Raw genomic sequence first — 26,691 nt, forward strand, 5'->3', positions numbered from 1 at the left:
TGGACCGGTGCTAGGCTGGTCTTGTGGACTTGGAACTCGCGCAGAGAACTCACCTAGTGTTGGGCTGCCTTTTGCTGTATAAACATGAGTATTGACTAGTTTCCAGAGCAAAGTACGAAAGTCTGTTAACTATTCTTCCAGATTCTTACTGGGATATACAGCTTTCTCTAGGAAAGCGGTACTTTCTCATTGTGGACTGGGGGCAGCAACTGCATGGGAACATGGTGGGAATGCAGATTATCAGGCCTGCACCTTAGGCCCACTGAATCAGAGTCTCCCGAGATAAAACCCTCCAGGTGATTCTGAAGCAGGCTAAGGTTTGAGAAGCACTGCTCTAGAAGATACACACAGAGTACTGGTTCCTGGAATGGAAACAACATACGTAGCAGATTTTACTTCACAGAGAAAAAGATGGAGGCCTTGCTGGTAGCCGTGGCCGTAATTGACTTTTTAAACTGTCAGAGCCCTGCGCAAACTCACATACTTCTCTCTTTCTGCTGAAGGCATCCAGAATATACCTTTCAGGAGTTTTGATCTGAACTTCCTTTATCTACCTAGAAGTAGAGCCTCCCACAATAATTCAGCTGTTTCAGATCCTCTCCCCAGGAGTTTAGCAACCGGGAAAGATTGACTCCTATCACTGGAAAGGAGAATTTGGCTCAGGGATAAGAAATCACCTAAGCAGACATTCTCAGGAAACTATCATATCTCTATTGTCCTCGGAGCTCACTTATCTTTTCCTAAAAGTCATTTGTTTTCCCATAGGTGCCCTTCTCCCCTTTCCCTCCCCTTTGATGGAAGAAATTTTCACATACTGAGGTATGGGGAAATCATTCTGGCTTATATATGATTTGGCTTGAACTTTATGTCACCTAAAACAGTCTGTCTTATCACCTGTCAGCCATACATTGTACATCTACTTTAACCATAAAAAGAATGTTTCCCACTATCCAGTTATATAAAGGGTTAAGTGACAACCCACTGTTGTGGCTCACAGTGGGAGCCCTGAAAGGAATTCAGGGAAAAAACAAACAGGATGAAGCATTCTGTGTTTTGAATAAACTGGCCCCTAGGCAGTTAAGATGTATACTTCAGGAACAATTTCAGTCCCCCCCACATTCTTGCATCTTTCCATATATAGAAAGTCACTACAATAATTAATTTGAAATATCTGTTCTTTGTGATTAACAGTAATTTCTTTTTTTTTTTTTTTTACCAAAATGTATGCTTGACTACATGTATTTCCTAGCCAAAAAACATATACATACTGGCTCCTTCTCTGTGTCTTCAGAGCTGTCCTCTCAGAGGTACTGAGAGACTGTTTGTCAGGATATAATCCTCAGTTTGGCTTGAATAAAACTCTCTTCTATTCTTATGATAGACTGTTTACTGATTGTTTGGGACGACACATTATTAAGATGGTGTGTAAGCCCCACATTTGAACCACCTCATCGAGTCATATTTTTCTGTGAACGCCCATGTAAGTATGTGGATAAAAATGTCTTTTCTCTTCCTAATCTATCATTTGGCAGTTTAATTTGCAGGCTCCCAAGAAATGAACCTAAGAGGGTAGAGAGAAAGTTTTCCTCCCCAACACAGCATTAATCTTACCTCCTTACTCCCATGGCAGGAGAAGAGGCATCTTCCTTACCCAAAGCCACTACCTTCACCTGTTTTCTGGATCCATCTGCCTCCTTACTCCTCCTCCCATTCCTTAGGGAGTTTGCCCAATTTATTATTTTTTAAGTAAACTTTTGGTTTGAATATATTAGATTTACACAAAAGTGGCAAAGATTGTACAGATTGTTTCGGTGTATCCCTTATCCAGTTTCCACTGCTGATAGCATCTTACATTACCGTTACACATTTGCTACAGCTAAGGAACCCACATTAACCAAACTCCACAGTTTGGCATTATTCTCTTGGTTTGACTAGGGTTACAAGTTTGGGGAGGAAGACCATAGAAGTGAACGCCCTTCTCATCACATCACATCAAAGGTTCATGTTATCAACATGACTTACCACTGTTGATGTTAACATTAATCATCTGGCCAAGGTGGTGTTTTTCAGGTTTTCTCACCTTAAAGTTACTCCCTCCTCCTTCCCCTTCCATATGTTGCTCTTTAAAGCTACAACCCCCACTCAAAGTTTGTGGAATTAAGCTCCACTTTGAGGAGGGTGGAGGATCTAAATAAATTCACTGAAATTCTCCTGTGTGAGATAAATCTTTTCTTCTTCATTTACTTATTGTCATTTGTTATATCAGCATGCACTCATGGATATTTACTTTATAGTTTGTTATAATCTAATACTGTGTTATTTATTTCATTGCTTAAGTTATTTCAGCTCTGGCCATTGGAAGTAAATTCAGGTTGAGCCTGTGTCCCTGTGTTTTTGTTTTGTTTTGTTTTGAGCATGCCTTTACTTTTTGGGACTACGGATGCTCCTGGTTCATCTTGTGTATTTCCTGCCTCAGCCCTAGAATCAGCCATTTCTCCTGGAGCCCTGGCTCCTTTTATTAGGGAACGGTATTTAGAAACCAAGATCTGGATGCTGGCTGTACTTGCTGTCCATTTGCTTTTCATTTAGTTATTTCTTCGTCTTCATCTGCTCCCTCTCTGCAGATTGTTTCTCCTTAGCTGCTAGCATACAAATATATTCAGGCATTTCCCTCATTAATCCTTCATCTGTGTCCCCCACTGGCAAGCTCTTTCTTCATTTCCATTCAAGCTCTTAGCATGATCACATTTTGTGTAATTTTAAAACATTAATAAAGTCTCAGTTTGTGTCCAAATATGAAATAAATGCAAATATTAAAAAATGTCCAGTAAAGCACAATTTCAAAGCTTGGTGGGCTGCGGGAATGGTGACATTACCCAATGGTGGTGACAGTACAGCTGATAAATCAGACAGAAATAGCTAACATTGAGCACTTAAAATGGGCCATTCTTCCACACCTCATGACAATCTATGTCATGGGCATTTAATGTTGTCCCCATTTTACAGATGAAGAAACTGAGACCCTTGAAAGTTCAGTAATTTGATCAAGTTCACACAGCTTGGAAGTGATGGACAAGTAGTCTTAACCCATGTTCTTCCCCACCATCCCTCAACACCAGGTGTCTATTGCCCTTTGTCACTATTATAAGAACTATGCTGGCGTTAACTTGTCTCAGAACCTTGGAGAGTAATTTCTGTGACTGGATTAGTTTCCTGTTTCTGCTGTAACAAATGATCACAAACCTTAGTGGTTTATTCTTACAGTCTGGAGGTCAGATGTTTAAAATCATTTTCTTTTAGAGAATGGTTCATGTGCGAGCTGAGCCTCCAGCTTGGTTTTTTTGTTTTTGTGGGGTTTTTTTGGGAGGGAGGGGCAATTTATTTATTTATTTATCTTTTAAATGGAGGTACTGGGGATTGAACCCAGGACTTCATGCATGCTAGGCATACACGCTACCACTGAACTACACCCTCCCTCCAAAAAATCATTTTCATTGGGGTAAAGTCAAGTTGTCAGCAGCGCTGGTTCCTTGTAAAGGCTCTGAAGGGAGAATCTGTTTCCTTGTCTTTTTCACCTTCTAGAGTCTACCTGTATTCTTTGGCGTCCTCTGTTTTCAAAGTATCACTCCAATCTTCGCTTCTGTCATCACATCATCTTCTCTAACTTCTCCTGCATCTCAAAGATTGCTCTGATTGTGTTGGGCCCACCTGGATAATTCAGGATAATCTCCCCATTTCAAGATCCTTAACTGAACCACATCTGCTAAAGCCCTTTTGCTGTGTGAGTTTATCATTCACAAGTTTTGATGATTAGAATGTGGACCTACTGGGGGAGTGAGGAAGCTTTGTTTAGCCTACCACAGTCACTGTTTGTTTGTTTTTTTTTAATAATTCATTGATATTATAGTGTAATTCTCCCTTTCTATCCTAAAAATGACATCAAAACATTTGTTCAGTGATGTTACGAGAATGAGAACTGGAGGGGAAAAACACATCCAAATCAATGCTACTGGAATGCAAGTTAGATATAAGATATGGGGAAGACCATTAATTTAAAAAGGATAAATCTTTTAAGAAAAAAAATCACCACGCAATGGGAAAAAAGTTGGAGACGAGATATGCGTTGTGGGGGAAGGATCAGTGCAGATGTACCATGTCCTTGAATGGTGGATTATTCAAGGTCATTGTATAAAATGAAACCCCCTCCCTTCTTTAAAATGTATCTTTCGTTCTTTACACCCTGCTTACTCTTTAACCCACTGCAGTCAGTCCCCACCACTTTACTGCAATTGCTTTTGCTGAGATCAATAGCCTCCTGACAGATCCAACAAACATTTTTGTCTCTTTTTTTCTCTCTGTGGCATCTAATGCTTCTGCCCACACCTCTTCCTTGAAATTTTTTCCTGTCCTTAGTTTTGGTGTCACCTTTCTGTTTTTCTGCCAACATTTGTGGCTCAGTTTCTTCGTGGCTTTTTTTCTCCACCTTCACTTTGGATGTAGATGTTCCCAAAGGATGTTGTAAGTGCTCTCCTCACTCTGCGCTCTCCTTCACTGATCTCATCTGTATCCAGGCATTCAAATACCACTGACTGCTGATTTCCGCGTATCAGGACTCAGCTTCTCTCCTGATCCTCGCAGCTAATGGCCATCTAGACAGCTTTTCTTTGATAGCCCTTGTGCAGGCCCAGGACATTTTGGACCACTGTGGTGGTTTCATCCAATGTGTTTGAATACAGATACTTTAACTTGGCTAAATACTGATGAATTTTCATCAAGAAATTCTATTAAGCAACTCCATTAAGTCAGTTTAATTCTTGGATCAATTTCCTATGCCATGTATTTCCATTTTATTGTAAATGTATTTGTTGGGATCCAGTCTTTTCTATATACATTTTACAACGGAGATTTCTGAGTTGATTTTTGGTTCATTTCAAATTTTACCAATGGTTCTGCTACTGAGTTCTCGTGTGGCCACTATACCTACTAAATTCTAACTTCCCAAATGAAAATTTTGACTTAAATTGTCCCAATTTCATTCTTCCATCAATTTTTGATGTGCAGCTTTAGCTGTTTTAAATTTTACTTGAACTAAGTATTTCTACAAGTAATGTTCATTATAAACTGAATAAAGGCTGACAGTTTATATTTAATTTTTGGTTACTCCTTGAGAAAACTGTGGTCCATTTCCCTCAGATTACATAACGGTTCTCTAAAGAGTGAAAAATAAAGGATGTCCTTGGGGTCAAAAGGTCCTGCTCAAAAACAAGATGAGGCATGGGAGATGTGGTAGAACTATTAATTTCACAGTATTGACTTTGGGAATCCCACGTGTCATGATGGTATTGGTCCCAAAACATCAGCGCTAGAAAACTGGGCTGCCTTCTGAAGGAAATACTTAGATTCCTTTTGGGCCTCTGGGCTAAGCTTACAGAAAAGCAGGTTGAAGAATTACTTGATGTCTTTTCATGTAAGCTAACATGCTAACTTAAGCCCATAGATCTTATTACTTCAACATAAGGGAAGACAAACTCAAGGAAAAATACAGGATGTAAGGGAAGAGATCTTTATCTTCAAATCCAGGGAAACGGATCTAAACCATCTGCTCATGGCTGTCCCCACGGTCTCACTCTGGTTCCTCCCACTTGTTTCCAGACGAGGAGGCATTATTATGTAGGCAAGTCCTCCCTGGCTGGTCTCTTATCAACCAGTCTTAGAGCTGGTAACAGTTGAGTCGTCAAAGAGTGAAAGTAAACAGAGACCACCCCGTGGGAGCTGGAGCTTCTAACTTTGGCTGTCCCAGCAGTTTAAGGCAGAGCTGAGTCACCACAGGTAAGCTCTGTCCACCTCTGCAGAACACTCTTGAATCCTGCATCTCAGTGGGAGTGATGCATCTGAACGGGCTTCCCCCAGAGCAGTCTGAGTCACAGATAAGGACGACTGTGCTTTGGGCTAATGATAACTTGAAATAGAAAGAAACAGAACTCCACATTGTAGGACTAGGTAGGGCATATGTTTAAAGATAGACAGATGAATCACATCTTAAATAAATCTTCAGAACAAGTAGCCAACTCGGGTTTAACTCATGCATGTTCTACCCAAACTCTTTGGATCCCTGGATCTTCTTTGAACACCACATCTGTGAACTCAGCTCATTACGTTCTCCCTGAATTGGGACGTCAAGCTCATTCATGCTCAAATATTACTGTTATTTTTTCTCAGATTTGGAAAGGAAATAGGCAGGCGGGTTTCCCCCCACAGTATGGATTTTAAAATTCTTAGGTATCGTCCTTTTCTACCTAAGACTTCTCTCTAGTTTCTCATGGTCTCTCTTCGAGGATTTTTTTTTCTTTTTTCTTTTTTTTTTCTTTTTTCTTTTTTTTTTTTTTTTGAGGTGGGGAGGTAATTAGTTTATTTATTTATTTTTAGAGGAGGTGCTGGGAATTGAACCCAGGACCTCACGCAAGCTAAGCAATGTGCTCCACCACTTGAGCTATATACCCCACCTCTCAAGGATTTTTTTTTAAGACTGCATACTGATGCAGGGCAGACCCAGGTAACATACTTTAGAAGTTCACGGGAAAGTTTACATAGCAGGGAGCTGTGTGGTTTTCCCCACTCAGCCTTCCAGCTCCATTATCTCGTATTATTTCTCTTATGCCTCCACAAACATCTAGAATAGAAGCAGGTCTCAGGAAATAACAAGCCAGCATGGGAAACCAACCAACCAACTAATCAACCAACCAACCAAAAGTTGTTCTCTGATACTTAAAAATGTAGAACTAACCTTGGTACTACGTGAAAGGTGCTTATGGAGCCCTTTAATTCTAGGAAGATCTGACTTAAGAAATAATACAAAGTGTAAATCATTTATTTTAATTAGGTCCATTTTAATAAAGTGTATAGGAGTTTACAACTCAAACAATTAATTCATAAAAACTATCAGATACATAAGATAGATCACACAAAGGGTACAATAACATAAATCCAATAATCTGCAAATAAGAGGTATTGCAAAAACTGTTAAGATTGACTCTGTAAATGTCTTTTTCCCTTTCTCATGTCACAGCCCTTGAGACTGCATGCACATACTGTTTTCTGAGGTCTGATGACCTCAATACTCCTTACAGCTGGGCCGACCTCCGTCAACTCAAAATACAGTCAGTAGAGGGAGGTCACCTCTTCTTCATGGTCCTTGGCCTTTATTTGGTTTCTATCCCTTAACAAATGACGTTAAATGTTCCATCTTTCCAAGTGACATCTTGCAGGCCTTGTAGTGTTCTGGTCATTACTGCTCTCCCAATACCACACACGAGCCAGGGGTTCAGGTCAAACCCTACTGAGTCTCATCCTTGTGGATGAGAAGAGCATGCTTACTGTGGAAACGAGTCTAAGGCAATGGCTGAGTTTTCCCACCTTCATCTGGAACAACTCCAGTTCTCACTCAGAAAGTTGTAGGCAAACAGAACTGGATTTACTCACTCTAGATACCTACTGTCACCTCCTGAGTGTCTTTGGATGCCTTCCTTAGGAGGTCTTCAAAACCACGGCAGAAAGCATGAGGATACACACACATGTACACAGGCACACACTCCACTCACACTCGTCAAACAGGAGTCCTTGGTAGACTCAGAGAAGACAACTGACTTGCCATTTCAGGGTGGGAAGGTGGTATCACCTTCTCTCACTCCCAAAGTCTCACAGTGGACATTGGTAACAACCATTTCTGCAATTCCTTATCAAAAGGAATCAAACCGATCCTTCCAACATGTGTATGTGGTTCTATTCTGATGCAACGTGGGTAACATTGACTTAATTTCAAGAACAGAACATTGTCACTGTAAACTCTAAACAGTATGTCACTCACATCGACACTTCTGAGCTCAGACTAAATTTCTTGTGGAATTACAAGGTATAGGGATGCTGGACTAAGCCACCAGTGGGCTGGTTAACATTTAGCCATTTTTACCAGCTAGTCTAGGGTCTCTTCACACATGAACTTGCCCCTGCATTCTGGGGCACTCCGGGCCTGTGTCAGGTCAAGGTGGAGAGCACTGAGGCCTTTGGGTTGCATCTCCATAGGAGGAGGCTGGGCTTCTGCCAACCTTCCTTCATCCTTCCTTCTAGTCTGTAAGAAATGGGAAAGATGTGCCATTTCATTATTTGGAATTATTCCAGTGTGGTGGGATTATCACAGGCTAGGCTGAAATTTAAGAAGAAACTGTTGACAGTAACAAGGGAAGCAAATACGAATTAACATGATCAATCACATTTCTCATTACCCATACTGGGATGGTCATAAATTGAGGAATGTCATGTGAGGAAATGAAGCAGGAACAGGAAGAAGGAAGGTGAGCCAGAAAGACTTTGCAGGGGTAGAGAAAAGGCAGGAAGACCTGTGTCTGGCAGTGTTTTAACGAAGGGATCTTGGGCATCACACGTGGGAGGCCTGTTTCCTATAATAAAGGTCAAAGTGCAAAATGAGGCCAGTAGGACCAGGAGGTCGGAGAGCAAGGTGGCATCTTGGAAATCAAGACACTGCCAGGGTGGATGCCTAATCCAAGCTGAGCAGCTAGTTGTTTTCAGCAGCAACCTAGCACATTTATTCTAGAGCAAAAGAACACAAAAACAATTCCCAACCAGATACTACTTTTTATTTTCAAGCATTTTGAATTCCTTCAAGTGAACTTCACACATCTGCAAGTGTTCTGGTGGTTCAAACACACAGACGAACTACAAGTAGTAGTTGACAATGTCGTTGGGAAAAGTAAGAATTTAAATCACATGATTCCATTTAAAATCTTCATGCTTACTCCAGAAGGCCGGATTGAAGGGTTAACTCAGGGGTAGCGATGGGCATTTATAAGGCACTCCTGCCCCCTTAGAAGCTGTGGTCTTTTCAGTGGCTCTCCTATATAATTTACATCCGAATAATCTGGGTTCTAAATTCCTCATATAAAACTGCATCTGTGTAACGAGCAGCCATTCCAGAGCTGATTGGCCCGTGTTCTCCAATTTCAATTCCAAAGACATAGGACACTTTATTCAAGGGACTTACGGGTTTCCATTTTAAGTAGTATCCTTCCTGCTGGAAAGTGAGTTGGATCTCACCCTTTTCTAGTTTCTTATATAATAAAATTTCCTATTTGACATAATGCATACATATTACATAACCTACGTTTTGATGACTTCTTGTTATAGAAGCAAATACAGCATGATTGAATGCCTATTGTCAGATCACTCTGGTAATTACACCTATTTTAAAGAAAACTGAAATCTGCTACTTTATGAGCCAGCGAAATGTCCACCAGATAGTTGGAAACACTGATGTACATGTATTCTAAAACTTACTCAGGGCTGGGTATAGCTCAGTGGTCATGCTTAGCATGCATGAGGTCCCGGGTTCAATTCTCAGTACCTCCATTTAAAAAAATTCCAAAAAAAGAAGAAGAAGAAAGAAAAACTTACTAGATAATGGATCAATAAGATACTGGTATTTTTCTTGAAAATTTCAAAAGAAATCTTGGTTGCCTGGTGAAATTCAGACCTAATGTGGGCATGTGAATTCATACATACCAGTCCACACATACGAATTTTCAAGTCAACAATGAGCGGACCCAAAATGAAATGGAGTTTGTGACCTAGATTCCCTCAGGTCCTGCCCAGCAACTGCTTCAGCATCAAATTTTGTTCGTTCCATTTTCCCATCTAACAAGGATTTGGAGCCAAAGGGCTGTGAGCCCAAGAAACAGATATGCTGAATATTTTTCACCACACATCAGATAACTTCATTAATTCAATAGTGCCTGTTAGTCGGTTACTGTGGATTCTTTAGTAAGAGTTCATCAGTGTATGTCACGGTTCAGTGCTTTATGTCTAAATATATTCTGGCTCATTGTGCTCCATTGAAATGAAAGGTCACAGGTTCCCGCGTTCCGTATCTTATGTGTAAAGCAAGTTAACACATAAACTAATACAAACACTGTGGTATTTTGTTGACTATATGTTTTTTCTCTTTAATGTTAACCTGCTGCAGTAGTTGTTGGAAACATGCATTTGCTACGAATCCAAAGCACCCTGAGCACTCGTGATCCCCTTAAAACTACACTTTCCAGACGTCCAGATTCAGGATGGCCTCTGGCAACATTTTATCTTGAAATGATACATTTCCCCTATGTGATCCCAAGAAGATCAGTGCAGAATTCACTAGTTATTAGCTATTAATGTATTCTAAATTTGACTATAGGGTTTAGTCAAAAAATTTTCATGGAACACCCAGTAAGAACACAAAAGTAATTTGCATGTGTTTATATTCATTTCCTATTTTAAAAGGTATTTTGTCTCCACCCATCATAGGTCTCCAGTGAGCATTAAAAAAGGCTTACAAGCCCAGCTTGACAACTGATTCAATTATATAATAAAATTACCATGATTTTACTGGTTTTACCTTGAAAACTAAAATGGCCACCATGATTTTACTGACTTAACCTTGATGACTAAAATGATCAGGAGGGACTGATCAGATAACCCAAGGAAAGTCATTTTGCAGGGCTGTTCCAGAGGCAATGCTGACTATTTGGAAGAGTGAATCAGAATTACCTTCTAATTTAATAAGAGTTTCTGGGGTGAGACTCTCCCTGAATACTCCCTTTATCCTTTTAGCTCCGGAACGTGAAGGCTTTACTTGGTAATGGCCAAGGGAAGAGTCTGGGGTGCACTGTTTCATATACGTGAGCCAAAACCATTCAGCTGGAAAGATGATTCTGCATCCACTGTTACATAGAAAATTCAGAAATGATCACCAGGAGAAAAGCCAACTCTGGGAATGAACATATAGTATCTGCCAAAGTGAAGGACCAGCACAGCCAGAACCTCAGTTGGAAAACCACTGCTGGTAGACCCAGTCCAGTGCCCGTTATTTACCTTTTAATCTGGTCAGACAAAATGGGTGGAGACTAGATTAGAAAAAGTCTTGAAAAGACTCTGTTCATATTTTACTGCCAAGATCCTTGAACTTCAGACTTAAAGAGTATGACACCTAATTCACTGCAATCGAGTTTGGCATTCAGGCTCCATTCTTGGATGAATTTCCAATAATTCTTAAATCGTTAATCTGATTTGGTAAGCAACTCTCCCAACTTCTCCAGCTAATGGAGAAATCACTAACATTTACTCCAAGTCACACGAAGCTTTCAAGTGGAAACATTAAGTTGAACTTCTTCAGCAAAATTGTCCCATCGAGACCTAAGTTTCCTTTTAAGGCACTCCTAATAAAGGATATGAAAACAGCCAAGAATGAGTCAGATCTTTCCAGAAAGAGGAGACATTTCAAAAGCACAAGTCAGTCACCTATCTGACCTGCTTCAACATCAAAGGAGAGAACAGAAAGGTTTTCAAGGCTAGCTGATTCAGCTCTTTTCCATTCTCACAGACAAACTTACATGTCTTGAATTTCTATTGCCTTAAGAGGCAGTACAGAAAGATGGCAAGGATGTGGAAAAACAAACAGGAAAATCGAATTGGTGGTCTAGTCTCATGATAAATTAATTTTATAATGACAGCATGGAGTCCTCAGACCTAAGGTTTTTAAGTACTTTTAAAAATTACTTAGACCGCAAACCCAGGGGTTGGAACTGTAACAAGGTGCTTTTTTCTGTTGTTTTGAGGGGAAACCATATAAGGATAATTCTTTTTCAAGACTGTGTAAATGGAATTTGTTAATAGCAAACAGCAAATTCTGGAAGGGGAAAGAAAAAAAAAAGCTACTTAGAAACTTCAGTTCCAGCAGAATTTTCCCACACATTCCAATGAATTCAAATTTGCCATGAGAAAAGAACTTAAAAAAACAGGGTTCAAGTCAGTTAGATCAGGAGACAAATACCAGTAAATGAGTGACTGTGGAGGTTTGCCTGGTGGGACAGGACTTCCCTAAAGGGAAGGTGCTTCCTGTGCACACAGACATGCGCACACATACGGATTTGAGAAGTGTGCCCATGAGGATGGTTCAGTACTATTAGACACGAGCACAGATCCCTCATCGGTTTGCACTTCTACACAGAAAAGGATCTGACACACATTACACACCCACACTCATGCACGAGGGCCAGCCTGGCTTCCACGGACTCAGAAACAGATCCAGAGAATCTTTCCAGAGCTGCTGCTTTTACGGGAATGATCAGCATCTGCAGGGTTACACTTCCTTTTGACGTGTGGAATTTTGATCTTGCATGTCCTTCCTGAAATATACCCTTGTCAGGAGTATGAAATCAAGTCCTGGAGGGACTCTCCTTGATTCCTTAACAGACAAGACTCAGAACAGGACCTACAGGAATAGAACTAGCAATAACATGGCCCCTTTGGGAAGTTATCTCTCGATTTACTGGGAAGTAGTTCTAGACTTAAACTGTTTCTGGGCAAACCAAAAAAAAAAAAAAAAAAAAAAAAAGCAGAGTTCTGGGTGGAGCTAGAAATGCCTGACAGTCTAGAAATCACTATAAACCAAAGAAATGAGCGTAACTTAAAGGAGTTTCAACTTAGTATCACCTCAGTTGAGTTTGCTGACTGAAGAAGTTCTGCTCTGACTCATGGAACTGAAAGGTCACATCGCACTTGATACATTTCTTCCCAGGAAGGCTCAGCCCGGAGTGATGGGGGGTGCAGAGGGTGGGGTAGAGACAGGGGCCTAAGGCTCAGGTATGGCTCCTAAGGTTTCTGCTTGCCTGATTTTGAAGGAAAGGGTGCTAAGGCAAAAGGATCAGCAGCTGGCAGCTCCGTAGTCCTGGAGGAAAGGGATGTGATGGAAACAGAGCCAGCGATCGACTGCTTATTGGTGTGAGAAACAATTTTGTAGGCAGCAATGGGCCGGGCTTCTGGACTTGGCTCGTCTTCCGGGCTATAGTGACGGGAATATTTGGATAAAGACTGGGGGCGGAATGGTTTGCCAGCCGTGGGGCCTGAGACAGCTTCTTTCTGGGGCTGAGGTCCTTTGTTTCTGTCATTAGGATGGGCCCCAGATTCCAGGGAAGAGCCCCTGGGAGCAATGCTCTCAAGATGGTCTGCTGCTTGCGCAGAATGGGAGGGGAGGTTAGACGGCTGGGCAAAACCAGCCCTGGAATACTGAGCTCGGACAGAGGGGTACACGGCTCGATCAAGGCCCGGGAGCAGAGGCAGGTCGTCGGTCTGACCGAGGAGGCTGGCCTGCGCCGGCGACTCCTGGGAGGGGCTCGGGGCCACCGTTAACTCCTCCACGCTTTTCTTCTTGGTAAAAGGAGCTCTCAAGAACACGTCTGCCTCCTCTGGCTGGGAAGGAGCCACGCTGCCCTTGGAGACGAACGGGGCTTTGGTGAAAATGTCCGTGTCGTCAGCGGGAACCCGGGAGCTCCGGAAGGGGGCAGTGGCGAAAACGTCTGGCTCCCCGAGACCATCGGCGGCTGGTTGCGTGAGGGCTTGGAACTGGTTCTTTCTTCCCCCTGGCACGGCCTCGGCTTGCTGGGTGGAGACCTCCGGCTGGGCGAAGGGCACGGCTCCTCCCAGCTTCCCCTGGGGGGGCCTGCAGCTCTCCTCCTCCTCTTCGGACTCCATGAGGAGGGGTCGCGACCCACTGCAGTCCAGCATGTCCCCCTCGACGTCAGTCCCTTCCTCTTCACTGCTGTGGAACGAGCTGTTGCTTGAGGGACCATCTCGGGCCAAGTAGTCAGATTCTAAATTGTTCTGAGTTTTCGTGCCAGGAACTCTGGAGGGGTCTGCATACAGGGGAAGGCCTTTCACACCCGTTGACTCTTTAAAGTGCTCTACACTTATTACAGGACAGGGGTTGGGCTCTCTCTGGAGACCTAGAAAAGCACAAGAGGCAGAATTAATGCATGGGTCCACTCCACTCGCCTTGGAACATTTAAGGGTCGGCCCGCGGCAGAAACATCGTGCGACCAAATAATAGATGTTGAAAATGGAAAAGGGAAAAACAGAAACAGACAGGTCAGGCAAGGAAACGGCACACAGAGTGGAACACAACCAACCACTGTCTCACATTTCGGAACATGATGAACACAAGGTGCAGGAAAGATGAAGATGTGGGGCACACAGACATTCAGCGGCACTACGCGAGGCTCCTACGCGCGGGGCCAGGCACGGACACCTGCTCTACCTGGCGCTGGCTCAGGACAGGATGCGAACACGCCCAGTCACTCATCTCCACATGTACCATGATAGCTGTGGATTATGCAGAAATGCTGTCTGGGGGCAAACTCAGCTCAGATCTGACACGTGGTCCCCTACTCTATACTGCCTGGATCTGAGGACAGGACCTCCCCGCCACCCTCTGCCCAAAGGGGCAGAACACGACTGCTTGAAAAATACAGAATTATTTGATGATTTACATCATGAGCACTACTCAAGAGCGAAGAGTGCCCCAAATACGAACACTGAAGGCACTTTCTAAGGGGAAGAGGCATCATCAAAATTATACTAAATAAATCACCTTCAGCTGGAGTTGCCCTGGAGTTTTGTTTTCAGTCTTCTCAGTCAGCAAAGATCTCCTCTGCTTAAATGAATCCATCATAAAGTTCTTTAAGCAGAAGGAGTAAAACGCACGGGTAATTACAGAAGTATTTGCAAACTCTAATATACTGCTCTATGTCTATCTAGGTAGAGGTGCCTCAGGGTGCTCTGGCTTTGAAAATCAAAGAGACAATTATCAGAATGCAAGAGAGCTTACCTTCCAAGAAATATTAGCAGGTTAGAAGTATGTCATTGGGCACATGTTAGCAAGAGGGCAGGAAAAAGGCATATGTAACTAAGCAAGAAGAATCCAGAAAAAAGGGTGGTTGGGGGTACAGGTATCATTTCATCATGGGTTTCCCAACCCACCCAGGGGCAGAACATTGTAGCGACAATGATTTGGATGCTACAGATGACCCAGAACCTCGGCACAGAAGTAATTCAATCCTTCCCTCCCCCCATTACCCTCTCCCCTGCAAACCATAAGCTAGTAGAAACTTCTAACAATCTTCCTCTGCTAGAGTTTCTGCTTGAATTAAGCACACAGAACACAGCAAAAGCGGCATCAAAATCAATTTATTGGGAACCCAGTTACTTAGGAGACATTACATTGTCAAGAGATGTAGAGTGAGGTCTGAACATTTTAGAAGATACTGTACAAAAATATTCTGTTTCTTTGAATCCTGTAACTTGTGAGCAGTGCATCTTCTTAAACAGTTCTGACCTTAAGTGTTGTTTTCATAAACAAAAAGAGGTGGGATCTCCCACCCCCATTTTTTATTTTCCTTTCCAAAAGTTTGAATGTACTGGTGAATTCTAAATTACAGAGTATTTAAGTTAAATTCTGTACTGGTGCCAAATGGCTTTCTGAATAGTATTTTTCCTTGCATTATAACTTTAATATGTGCACCTACATGGTGATAGGAAAGTGTTAGTCAGGGGACAGGAATTTAAATGGGACACCTTCTCCCTTGCAATTTATGTGGAAAGTCAGAATCCTAATCTCTCAGGCAAGCATGTTGATACTAGATCTGTCACAGTGATTCCCAGATGATTTCAAATAAAAGGGGGGACAGAGAAGTTTTCCAAAATAAGATTTGCTGAGCAAAGTGGTACAAAAGGTCCCCCCAAACTCCCTGAACCACTTTCTAACATAGTATCAGCCAAAGTTTTCAGTTCCCAAAACTAAGGCACAACTTCTCATCTTCCAAAACCACCCTAAAAGTTGATGTTCTTAAGCTGGTTCTATGGGAGAGCAAACTATCTCTCAAGAAAAAAACTGGTAAATTTAGTCAAGCCAATGACCAACTCTGGCACCTTATGGACCAATAATGAAAACGAACACTAGTTTGAGTGGAGTTAGTGTGTTGGGGAAATTAATATTAAATTTAGTCCAGTCAAATTGTGTGCACAGACCTCTAAAAAGTAGCCACCTACAGAACGAGGGGCCTTTTATATGCCTGCGGTGTTAGATTACATTTTGAAAACTGTAAAGTACCAAGGAGAGGTGCCCATGTCCGGGACAGGTTGGAAGGACATTCCTAACCTCAAGTCACCTGTAAATCTGCCAACTCAGAGCATACTCTGTGACCTTCATGGCGAATAACTGGAAAAATCACACCTCTATTTCCAACAACTTAAAAAAATTTACAAACATAGTCACACCAACATTGTAACATCAAGTTGGAAGGGAGAACTAGTCTCCAGTTGTGCAAAACCAGGCCAGTCCTATTTCCTAACTCTCAACATGAATTTGCTTCATGGGATTAGACAAGTACATTTAAAGGATTCTCTCGAGAAGGCCAAGTGTCTTAACCTTTCCATTCTTTTTAGAGAAGGTGCGAATGTGACCAAGGCTGAGAGCCACCACCCTTTGTCGCTCTCCAGGCCTGGCGGGCCGGAGACCCAGGAAATATGGTGGGCATCGGGAGCGCAGACTCCACACTCCTTTGGTGGTGTTCATACAAGAAACAAAGTAGTCAAGAGAAGGAGTGATTCTAAACACTAAACCTGTTGGTAGTTAGAGGGTTTTTTTTGGACTGTGAATGTGTTCTTGTAGGGAGGGAAAAGCATGTGTTTCCAAGGTGAACAGTCCCTGTATGTGAAGACAGCCTTGTGCTGTCAGAAAAACATATTTGAAGCAGTCTGCCTACTAGCAATGAAAGATTTGCACTAATTTAACCTCAGTGCCTTGGCCCAGTTCCTTTGGAAACCAATGGCATGCATAGCAGATGCCCGGTGACCACAGAACTCAATAAAGCTAGCCAGTTTCTTTGGAGGGGTGGGGGTTGGGGGAGGAGGGTTTATGGGGAGGGGGGGCTTAAACCCAAGATCTGGCCTCACAGCGTCATGGTCTTCCTTATCATGAAGCTTAAGATACAGCATTTTGTTCTAATTCCCTTAAATCAAGTCGTGTCCCTTTTTATTTTGGTTTAGCACGTTAAATTAAGCAAGAAGTCAAAACACACTTCTTTTTCTTGCTCTGATGCATGACTGTGTGCCAGGTTAAGGGTAAGTGCACTTTTCGATACAACAGTAGGGATAACTGCTTTGAGACTCCAGATCATGTCGATTTAATAAGAGCTTATATGCTTCAGAGGTAAGGAAAGGCATCCCCCAAAATATTTGATGATTTGGCAACCGTCCTCACCACGTCCCTATTAATTTGCAAAGAAACCCAAGGTGCTGAATGATTTGGAATAGAAATTTTTATCTGATGAGGGCCATCAGAGTGCTTTCTGAAAAAACCAAAATCTGAAGACTCAAATTTCCGGCTGGGTATTCCTTAGTGCGCTGTATCATGTGCGACCAGAATTTTACCTTCTCCCATCCTATAAAATGAAATAGTTAAAGCGGGTATCAAAGACACAATTCTTGCCAAAAACTGAAAATGAGGATTTGGGAGTATTGGGAAACCTTCTCATCCGGTTGATTAGCAAATAGAAAGCAAAATATCCCTCGACCAGAACTTCAGAAATGCAGCACCAATTGAAACCCATACTCTCAAGAGCCAAATCAGGGGATGTACATCAAACTAATAATTCCCAAGACCTTTTGCTTAGATGATAAAATTAAGCATTCGGTTCTACCGTGTGTTGTGTGGTTGCGTTAAAACCCACGACTGCGGAAATAAGGGATTTGATGGGAACCAACTCTGCCTGGTGAGGCTGTGCGTCTCAAGCCAATGGAGCAATTAAATGGGAGCTATTTCTCCCTGGGCATAAAAGTGCTGTTGCCAACATATAAATGTTTAATTAAATTGGCCTGGGTATATTAAAGATTAAATTAGAGAAAGGTAGCTGCAAGTCTGTGCGGCCTTTTACAGCTCCATGCCTGGTCGTAGCAGATGCAGGCTCACTGGCGTTTTACTCTCCCTGACTGCAGGGTGAAGCCACCGTAGCCAGGACTCATTAAAACGACACCCCCCCCGCCCCGGTGAGTCTCTCATGTGTATCTGCCCTTCCCTTGTGCTCAGGTACCTCCTGTCACTCAACAGTGTGTTTCAACCCCTTTTGCAGAAGTGGGTTTTCAGATCAGGAGAACAGCAGCTATTTTAAATTATTTATATCTCTGAACATCATGCTCCCGTTTGAACAGATAAAAGTCTTTATTTTCCTGTATGTTTACATAAGAAATTTGTTTACAGCCTTGTTTTTTTTTTTAATACAATACTTGTGTAGCAATGTTCAAATTTCACATTTTTACTGCATAAGATAGCTTTCGTGTACCTCTGTTTGCTTTGTCTTCTTGGGGAGGACAGGATAAAGACCTGTGGTAAATACACAGCCATGTGACAAGGGGTGTGCAACAGGGCAGAGGAGAAATACTCAGAGGAAAAGAGTAAACTGAGGACACCACAGCAACATGGGAACCAAGAACATCTCTTCCATTCTAGCAACGACCACCATTTGGTAATTTTGCATAGGTTAACATTATCCAAAGGACCTCTCTTCCCCAGCAGAGCGAAAGGGAACCCAGGAGTAATGGAACAGTATCTTGTTACAGATTATTTGCAATGGAGGCCATCTGGGATTCATTCTGACTCCAGAAACCCAAGCACACCCAACTTTGGGAACATCTGGGAACAGGGAAAAGGAAATGGCTAACTTCGTGTTGGTGAAATTACAGTCTTTTGAGAGGAATAAAAGATAGCTTTGTAATATCTGGAGTGTTTCGGTAAAGACACCATTTTAAATACCCCTCTGTTAGTTTTTCTGTTCTGCCTGGCAGACTCTAGTTTGCTTAATTTAATACTTCGGGCAATCCTGTCATTTGTATCCCTAAACCCTAAGTTCATGGCTACAGACACTGATAATTTTATAGACTGAGAAAGTTGAAGACTCCTGGAAATACAGACACACGTCAGCACAGGAGACTTTATTTTGGCTCAAGGTGTCTAGGGCGGGCATCTGTTGAGCTGAACTCATCCGCCTTCATACCTCTGGTCCACCCCAAAGGTCCCCTCGCTCCCACAGCACTGCTGAAGGCAGAACTGCTCCTGACCCGGGGGGAAGGTTGTGTTGGTCTGAATCAAAGTGATCATTTATCTGTCAGGGGAGCAGGAAAAAAGGATTAGAAACAAAACTAATATTTCATCTTGAGAAAAAGAGGCTCTTTTCCTGGGTTTGTTCCCCTATAATTATTAGCAATACGAGTTCTATAATTCTCCTGTGGGAAGAGCCAAGCCCAGTATCAAATGACTCAGAACAAAGTGACAATCTCTTTCAGAGGTATTTTAAAACCCGTATCTTTCGATTTTCTAAACCATACTAAAGACAGGCGGAATCACACAAGTTCCCTTATTCAGAGTATTACAGAAATTAAGACTGATTATTGTTGCATTCCATTATACGGTCCTCTCTGGGAATTTTCTGTGGATTACTTTTCTTACTCTCTTCAACAGTAACCACTCTTCATCTTAGGGGAGTGATTTAGCTTTTTGGAAATGTTACTCAAAACCAAGAGTGGTAGAAAAAGATCCGCACACTTTCAGATGCTGAAAATGATACTAATTATATAATAATACAACTGATTTTCCTATATTTTATTACCTTCCTTGATTGTATTTTTAGGGAGAGGAGCTTCATGTTATGTTATGTTAGTAACATAAATGGTGGCAGCATCGTTAGAATAACTATTAGCTTCCCAAGTAAAACCAGATGCCTTTGAAGGGAACAATCCTCAGAATTCTGATATGTCTGCTAAAGAAATCATTAATGACAGTGATATTTAGTAGAAGTGTCCATTTAAACCTTATCTCCTCTGAAGCCTGTTTTTAAAAACACAAGGACTTGAATTTGGTGTCTAGTTATTTGAATGCTGTAAAGGGAAAAAAAAAGCCCAATCTGTAATGTTTTCTGGTACAGTTATTACTTTTGCACATTTGGAATAAAAGCAAATCAGAAACATACGCTTTGTCCATTTTAAAATGGCAGATCGTTGATTATATAATTTAAAAGAACTGAAATCTTCTGACACTGTTTTATTGGATTAGGGAGACGTGTGTGTGATATTAAAAAAAGGAAAATCGATGCCCCAGGCTCTGTGATGATTTATGTATCCATTCAGATAACCAGGAGAGAGAGCCATCCAGGTTAGCAAAAGTCCATTATAATTGTCTAAAATGTAAATACTGCTGCAGGAATCGTAAGAGCTACAGAAGATAACTGAAGAACATCAGGATTATATAAATCCTTCATCGTCTTCCCAAACCACACTAATATATACCTAGAACCACAGAATTCTATAATCTTAAAAACCGTCTAGTCCAAACCCATCACGGTATTGAGTGAGGAATGGCAGCTCTCAGGAGTGACGCCCCTGCTGAAGGCAACTCGGCCAGGGACTCAAAAAGCAGGAGGAGCTCCCGGGGGCGGGGGGGGGGGGTGCTGTCCTCCTGCCCAGGCCTCTTCTCCCACCACCTGCGCCCGGTCCCTGACCTGGGAAACGAAGTGGATGGACCAGAGGATGGTCTCTAAGGTCCCTCTTGTAGCTCAGTCTACAGTTTCAAAGGTCTGTCAATTATTAGCACATGATACGCATCTCAAATAAACCCTTTTAGCTCAGAGGTGATGCTAAAAACTAAGGGAGGCCCTGTTTACCACGTCACTCACACGTGTTCCTTAACAGAAGAGCAGTTCTCCCCTTTGAAACCCTACTCCTAAAGAATAAACCCAAGATAACTTCATGTCATTATCTCCCTCAGGCTTCCTCCATCCAGTCTCTCTGGCTTCTAGTCTTTTCATCTTCATTAACATTCTCCATTAAGCTCTATTCAGCCAGATGACTAGATAATATATTTCACTGTGATTACGGATAATACACGAAACGGAACAATTTAGAGACACTTACCGAATTTCTAAACTGTACTCTTCACGGTTTCAGTTAAGTTGACAAACTATAGACGTTTCGTTATATTTCTAACATGTATGTATGGAAAAAAAATCAAATTGGAAAACATAGGCATAAAACATTATTCTTATTTAAAAATAAACATCTCCTTCATTAGCTTATACATTCTTTCTATGTCCAGGAAAAAGAAGACAGTTTTGATCGTCAGTAACATTCCTGTCCATAAAGGGGCAAACCAAGTTCCACTTTCACCGCTATCTAATCATGGAGAGCTCTTCCAGGATAGCTTTTTTTCACTCTTCAGCAGGAAGGCGGTGCCTCCCTCAATTCTGGAAATAATCCATTATCCTAAGAGAGACCTTTACTTACTGCATCTAGTTTCAGCCAGCACGGAAGTACTTAAAGTCAGGAGGAAGGCTGAAGGGTTCAGACTTTTCCTCTGATGCTTTTCAAAGGCTGCTCTCACATGGCTGGGGTCAAAGCTTGACCTCCAAAGCACAGCAGTTCATAAGCTGTTGCCGCCGTTCAGCTTTCTTTTTTTTTTTTCCCCCTTAAAGTGCAAACGTGAGGAAGAAGAAACGCAAGTACCAGATAGGGAAATGAGCAAATGGACTTGGACTTTTACTGGGACACATGTGATCAACTAAGAGTTTCCCTTCTGATCATGGAAAATGGCACTCGAGGAAGAGACCCAAATGGGTTCTCTGTGCCCACCTCTTTTTCAAAAGGGCGGCTTTATAAAACAACTTTGCACGTATGGAAAAAATATATATACTTCAGTGAGTAAGGACATATACAGAGGGTAACCATGAGGCATGTTGTCACGTCAGTGAAGGGGCCTTTATTTATTTTACGAACAATATTCTAAGGTTAGTGAGGAACTACGCTTTGTTTTGTTTTTCATCTAGGAAGCCAAGGAAAGCCAACTGAACGTATTTCATTGGCTGCATCCTTCAATTTAAACATTAGAGAGAAAGAAAGGTAAGTAGCCAGAGTCAAATGGTGCCTAGCTTGCCAGTATACTTATTTCTGATTATCTGAAAATAAACAACATGCTTATTCTACAAAGACAGAGGACCTGCTGAAAGCTTAGAGCAACACACAAGTCTACTCAAAATGATTCCATATGTTACACCGCAGGATGGCTGTGTAGTTAGTTATACAAGGGAAAGAGATCAAAACCCTGTACAGACACCTGATATCGGACTTGAAACGCCAAGAGGAAACAGAACTATTCAGCGTCTTCATTTATACACAATTTACAATATTTGATTCAAAATAAAAATCACAAGAAAAATACATCTGTTTCTGCTACAATTCCTTCCCCTCCCCCATCCACCCCCCAGTGAAAAGTCTTAGAGTAAAAGGTATCATGTTACCACCATTGTCTTGTTTTGGTCTAATTCTGAGATCCTGGCTTGGGACAGGTGACACGAAAAGGAATGGCAATACTTGGGATTTATATACTGTACACATTTTATCCAAGGATCTCAAGTACTTGCAGTCACGTCTCCAGATCTGAGAAATCACGGTTCAATGGAAGCCAGAATGCTGGACGGATGCTGGGCAGTTGCATGGGGTGGAAAATCCCTTGGCTAAGTCTATGGTCAAACAAGGTCAAAGCTGGTTGGCTAGAGCTGGGCTCAGTTTCTCTTCTCAAACACAGACCATCGGGCAGTTTTACCCTGTCTTAAACCACACACCCATCTCCAGGGGACTGCCTAGACCAACCGAAGAAGCCATGTCCTCATGATAATGCAGCAGGATAAAAAGCAAAAACAGAGAAACACATTCAGCATCTGGCCAAAGGAGACAGGGGTTGGGGAGGATTGATGTGGTAGGGCCATTCCTAGCAAGAATGAGACAAAGGTGTCAGTTCACTAGTTTCAATTACAGTGAAGCTTTTGGTGGAGTTGGTTCCAGCAGAGGTGAAGCTCATGGCATCTAGCATTTGATTTAAGCTAATGCTATTGAAGGAGGGTAATGAGAAAACACAGCAAACCAAGGACTATCTGGAGGGCCAAAGTGATTTTCTTTCCTTATCATTTCTATAGGAGAAGGCAAGGGGTAGGAGGTTAGGGCTAGAGGGCCCCTGATTTGCAGATTAAAAAAAAAAATCATTTTCTTATAACTCCGTAATGAAAACGTGTATTACGGCAGGAAGGTTACGGAACAGCATCTGCTACTGGGTCACGGCTACAGGTCTATGAGCTGGTCCACCAGCAGGAGAGACCTGGCTAGGTTGGGAAGACTGGACTCAGAGCTCCCACTGCTGTTTCTAGAGTGCCCACCTGGAAGTGGAGAGATAGGAGTTCAGTACAAAACACAGAGGGTTAAGGTTTAGATGTGCAGAGCAAAACAAAGGAGAAAACAAAACAAAACAAAACAAAAAACCCTAGAGGAGCAACAGTTTGCACTTGCAAACTCTCACATGTTAAGTTTACACTTGCAAACTTTTACATGTTAATTTTGAAAACATGTCAATTAGCTGTCCACCACCTCCCACCAAGAGTTTCAGGCACCGGCTCTACACCGACTCCAGGCAGACCTTGCAAAGAGGATGCTGTCTTCAAATGAGTATCTATGTTGTCTGAGAACTGCTGGCTGTGTGCTAACTTCCTGGTAATATCAACTCATCTCCCTCATAAGATAAAAATCAGTAACGTTTTATTTGGGGAGGACTTAGTTATTAAGATTACTGCATAAAACATGCTCTAAAAATAGCTGGTCCTATGGCAATTCAGCGTTTTTATGGCATCTTCAAATGATTTCAATCCATCAAAGAGGAAAAAGGATGTTCCACAAATGTCCTAAAGATGCAAATGGTATCAAAGCGCCACTGTTCATCTCTTTGGGAAGAATATTTATTGTTCTAAATCATGAATAAAAAATGAATAATCAAGAATAGATTGTTCTAATCATGATTTAGAAATGTTTAGTGCTTTTTTTTTTTTTTTGATATACACCTTCAGGTTTCCACTGACTGGAGATCACTTTATTTTTAGCTTGATACTTTGTAAAAACCAGGTTTTAGTCAAGCTACTGGACACTTTTCTTCTTTCTAAATAAACACCATGGTCATGCTCCAGGATAACCTGTACCAGCATCCTTATCTGTATCTCCATCTATCTACACTGGTCCAGCCCACAATGATGGCCATTACCCCCACTTTCCTTCATTAAATGTTGATGCTTTTTCCCCCTTGTAGATTAGGTACATTCCTATTTTGAAAAGAGCTGATGTCAAGCTCTTTTCCCCATTCTCTCTTTCTTACCTTGTGGATTTTTGGTTATCAATACAGGAATAGGGTCAAACTCATCTTCTGCCACCTTGTCCGAGCCCTCAGGGACATCAAAACCTGAGATGAGATTACTATCTTCTGCAGCTTAATACAGAACGCAAGTACACAAGCAGAAACAACAGAGGTAGAGATTAGCAAAGGATAGAACACATCGGAGGCACAAAGTTCCCAACTGTACAATCCCTGTGGTTTTTAAGGGTGAAAATGCTTATTTTCCTGAGTTGAAATATAAGCAGTAAAGCTGGAAAACTTAGGGAAATAGAAAAACAAATGCTTTAGAGCTGGCCATGTTAATTAAGACTTTCATAAAATGAGAAGGGCGAAGGGTTACAGAAAGGATTCTCTGTACCATTATAAGGCCATTAAATGCAGTTCTTGTGAGAGACCTCTTCAATGTCAGTAATACACAAAAGCACGGGATTTAGTCATTTATTCTTCTTTATTGAGCAAACAGAGGCCAGAAGAACAATATTCAGAAAAACTCAAAACCAGGGACAGTGGGGAGATAGTCACCCTTTAAGAAGTAACCATTTATACAAGGCAAACCAAATACTTCTGAAAGAACTCGCTGCTCTGCGATCAGGAGAAAAAAAGGACTTTCAAACTCTGATGCCTCAGGAATGTTCAGGCACAAGATCACATGCACTGAGACTCCAAGCAGAAGTTTGTTAGAAATTCTTCTCCATTCGAATTAAGGCTCTCCTCCAAGAAGTACTAGCTGAACACCTATTTTGCAAGTGATGCTTCTCTATAATTACACTTTGCTGCTGATACCCTCCTGCCAGACATAACTGGCTAAATAGGTAACTTCCCTCTACCTGCTCTATAAAAACATAATCATTTTAATGCTGTCAAGGGTAAAAACAAAAACTCAGCTATTACTGTTGCAAACCACAGGCTAATTATTTTTTAGTCATCTTGGGAAGGCTACTTGCTTGAATTTCCTTCAGAAAGGACTTAAAGCTGCTCCTTTGTATATATATCTGCTCCAGCCAGAAAACCTCTTTCCCTCTAAGCACAGAAAGAAGTTTAGTGAATGCCTGCGTACAGTAAGCCAGGCAGAGTGCCTGTCACTCTCACAAACTACTCACTGAACAGAACACAATTCAAGCTACCTCTGTCCAGCAGAATTTCAAACCAGTGAACCCAAGACTAAGAAATGAAAACAGTAGTTTAGAAAGAGAGACCCAGTAACTAATCATGACTCAAAGGTTAACTGAAATTCAAAACTTTTACAAGATCAATCTTTGAGGACTGACCTTTGAGGAATGGTGCCTTTTCCTTTATTGTAGTAATCACTATCAAAAAACTTTAAATCTGATTTAATGAAGTAATTTTCAGTTCTAAGGTCAACAGGCATCTAATTAGAATCAGTTAGTGGGCAGTCCCCTCAACCACCCACCTGAGCTGCCTGCAGACGTCTGCAGCTCTGTCTTTAATAGAAAGCATGGAATGTCTGCACTCCAGGCAACTGCCCCAAAGCCCTGTCTCCGCAATCTGTTGTCCGAGCCTTATTAAATATTCTTACCGAGAGGGATTTTAACCCAGGAGCTAAGAGTACAAGCTCATTTTCTACTTAAGGAGGGGGTTAAAAAAAATTTCATTAGCAAAGAATTTTGTTAAGGAAAATTCTCAGGAGTGGATCAGTTTTTCTCCTCTAAGGATACCCGTGGGCCCGACAAGAGGAAAGCATTTACCTTTATGGGCCGGAGCAGAGATCGCTATGGGGGCGAACTCCTCCAGCAGGTCAGTAGTAGGGTTAGAAAGCAGAGAGCAATCAATCAGGGAATCCTCCCCGGTGAGAGAATCTGAGTCCAAATTGACAGCATCCCAGGTCAGTGACGGCATTAAATGGCACACACAACAATAGCATGGGATTAGGTCTGAGCCTTTCAGTTACCGCATTTACATCGTACATACAAGCCAAAGAGAGAAAGAAAACCAAAAGAAACACTTTACGCACTCTGGACTTTCATCTCTAGAAACATGTATTTCTCAATTCCTCTTAACAGTAATATATAAATACGGAAGGATTTTTTTTTTTTTTTTGCTCAGAGGTTGTGCTGGTTAAGCAAGTAAGTGATTTGGATGCCAATAAAACTGGTAATCCAATTCTCAGCAAAGGCCATTTGGGAAAGAGGACTTTGCAACTAAAGTTTCCCTTATACTTTCACTAAACATTCATTAGGAAAAGTTACTAGAGGATGAGGAATCCAGGCTGACTGGAAGGGGGCTGTCCCTGGCTTATTATTAGCAGAATATGGCATGATTGAGCAGTTCCTTCCAGATCCCCATCCAAAATAGAATGATATTGCCTCTTATTGGTATTCTTTAATAATTGGTATTCCTTAAATTTGAGTTGCTCCTTTGAACACATGATGAAGGAACAGAAGGAAGACAAAATTAGAGTTGAAGTATTTTAACATATGAACTGTTTTCTGGGGAAGTTTTCTAGGAGAAAAGAACAAAGTAAGCACAAGGTAAAAGAACCATACTGTCTTCTATGCTAATTTTTTTTTTCCAACCTGGATGAGCTTATTCTCACA

At 41.7% G+C, this 26,691-nt stretch overlaps 1 protein-coding gene across 13 annotated transcripts in view; it reads right to left on the minus strand.

Annotated features, from left to right (window-relative positions):
* Positions 1-6,863: 6,863 nt before the first annotated feature.
* AAK1 (AP2 associated kinase 1) overlaps positions 6,864-26,691 on the minus strand; it is a 147,599-nt gene continuing 127,771 nt past the window's right edge. For 8 of the 13 annotated variants that reach the window (XM_032497730.1, XM_032497724.1, XM_032497726.1 and 5 more), the window contains one exon: positions 6,864-13,829. In XM_032497730.1, coding sequence (XP_032353621.1) covers positions 12,700-13,829 — 1,130 coding nt within the window. In that variant the 3' untranslated portion in view covers positions 6,864-12,699. Of the gene's footprint in view, positions 13,830-21,391; positions 23,136-24,118; positions 24,230-25,842; positions 26,597-26,691 lie in introns of those variants that run through there. The other 5 variants (XM_032497734.1, XM_032497735.1, XM_032497733.1 and 2 more) reach the window with 3 other exon arrangements.

The sequence above is a fragment of the Camelus ferus genome, chromosome 15 (assembly GCF_009834535.1).
Source record: "Camelus ferus isolate YT-003-E chromosome 15, BCGSAC_Cfer_1.0, whole genome shotgun sequence".
Lineage (NCBI taxonomy): Eukaryota > Metazoa > Chordata > Mammalia > Artiodactyla > Camelidae > Camelus > Camelus ferus.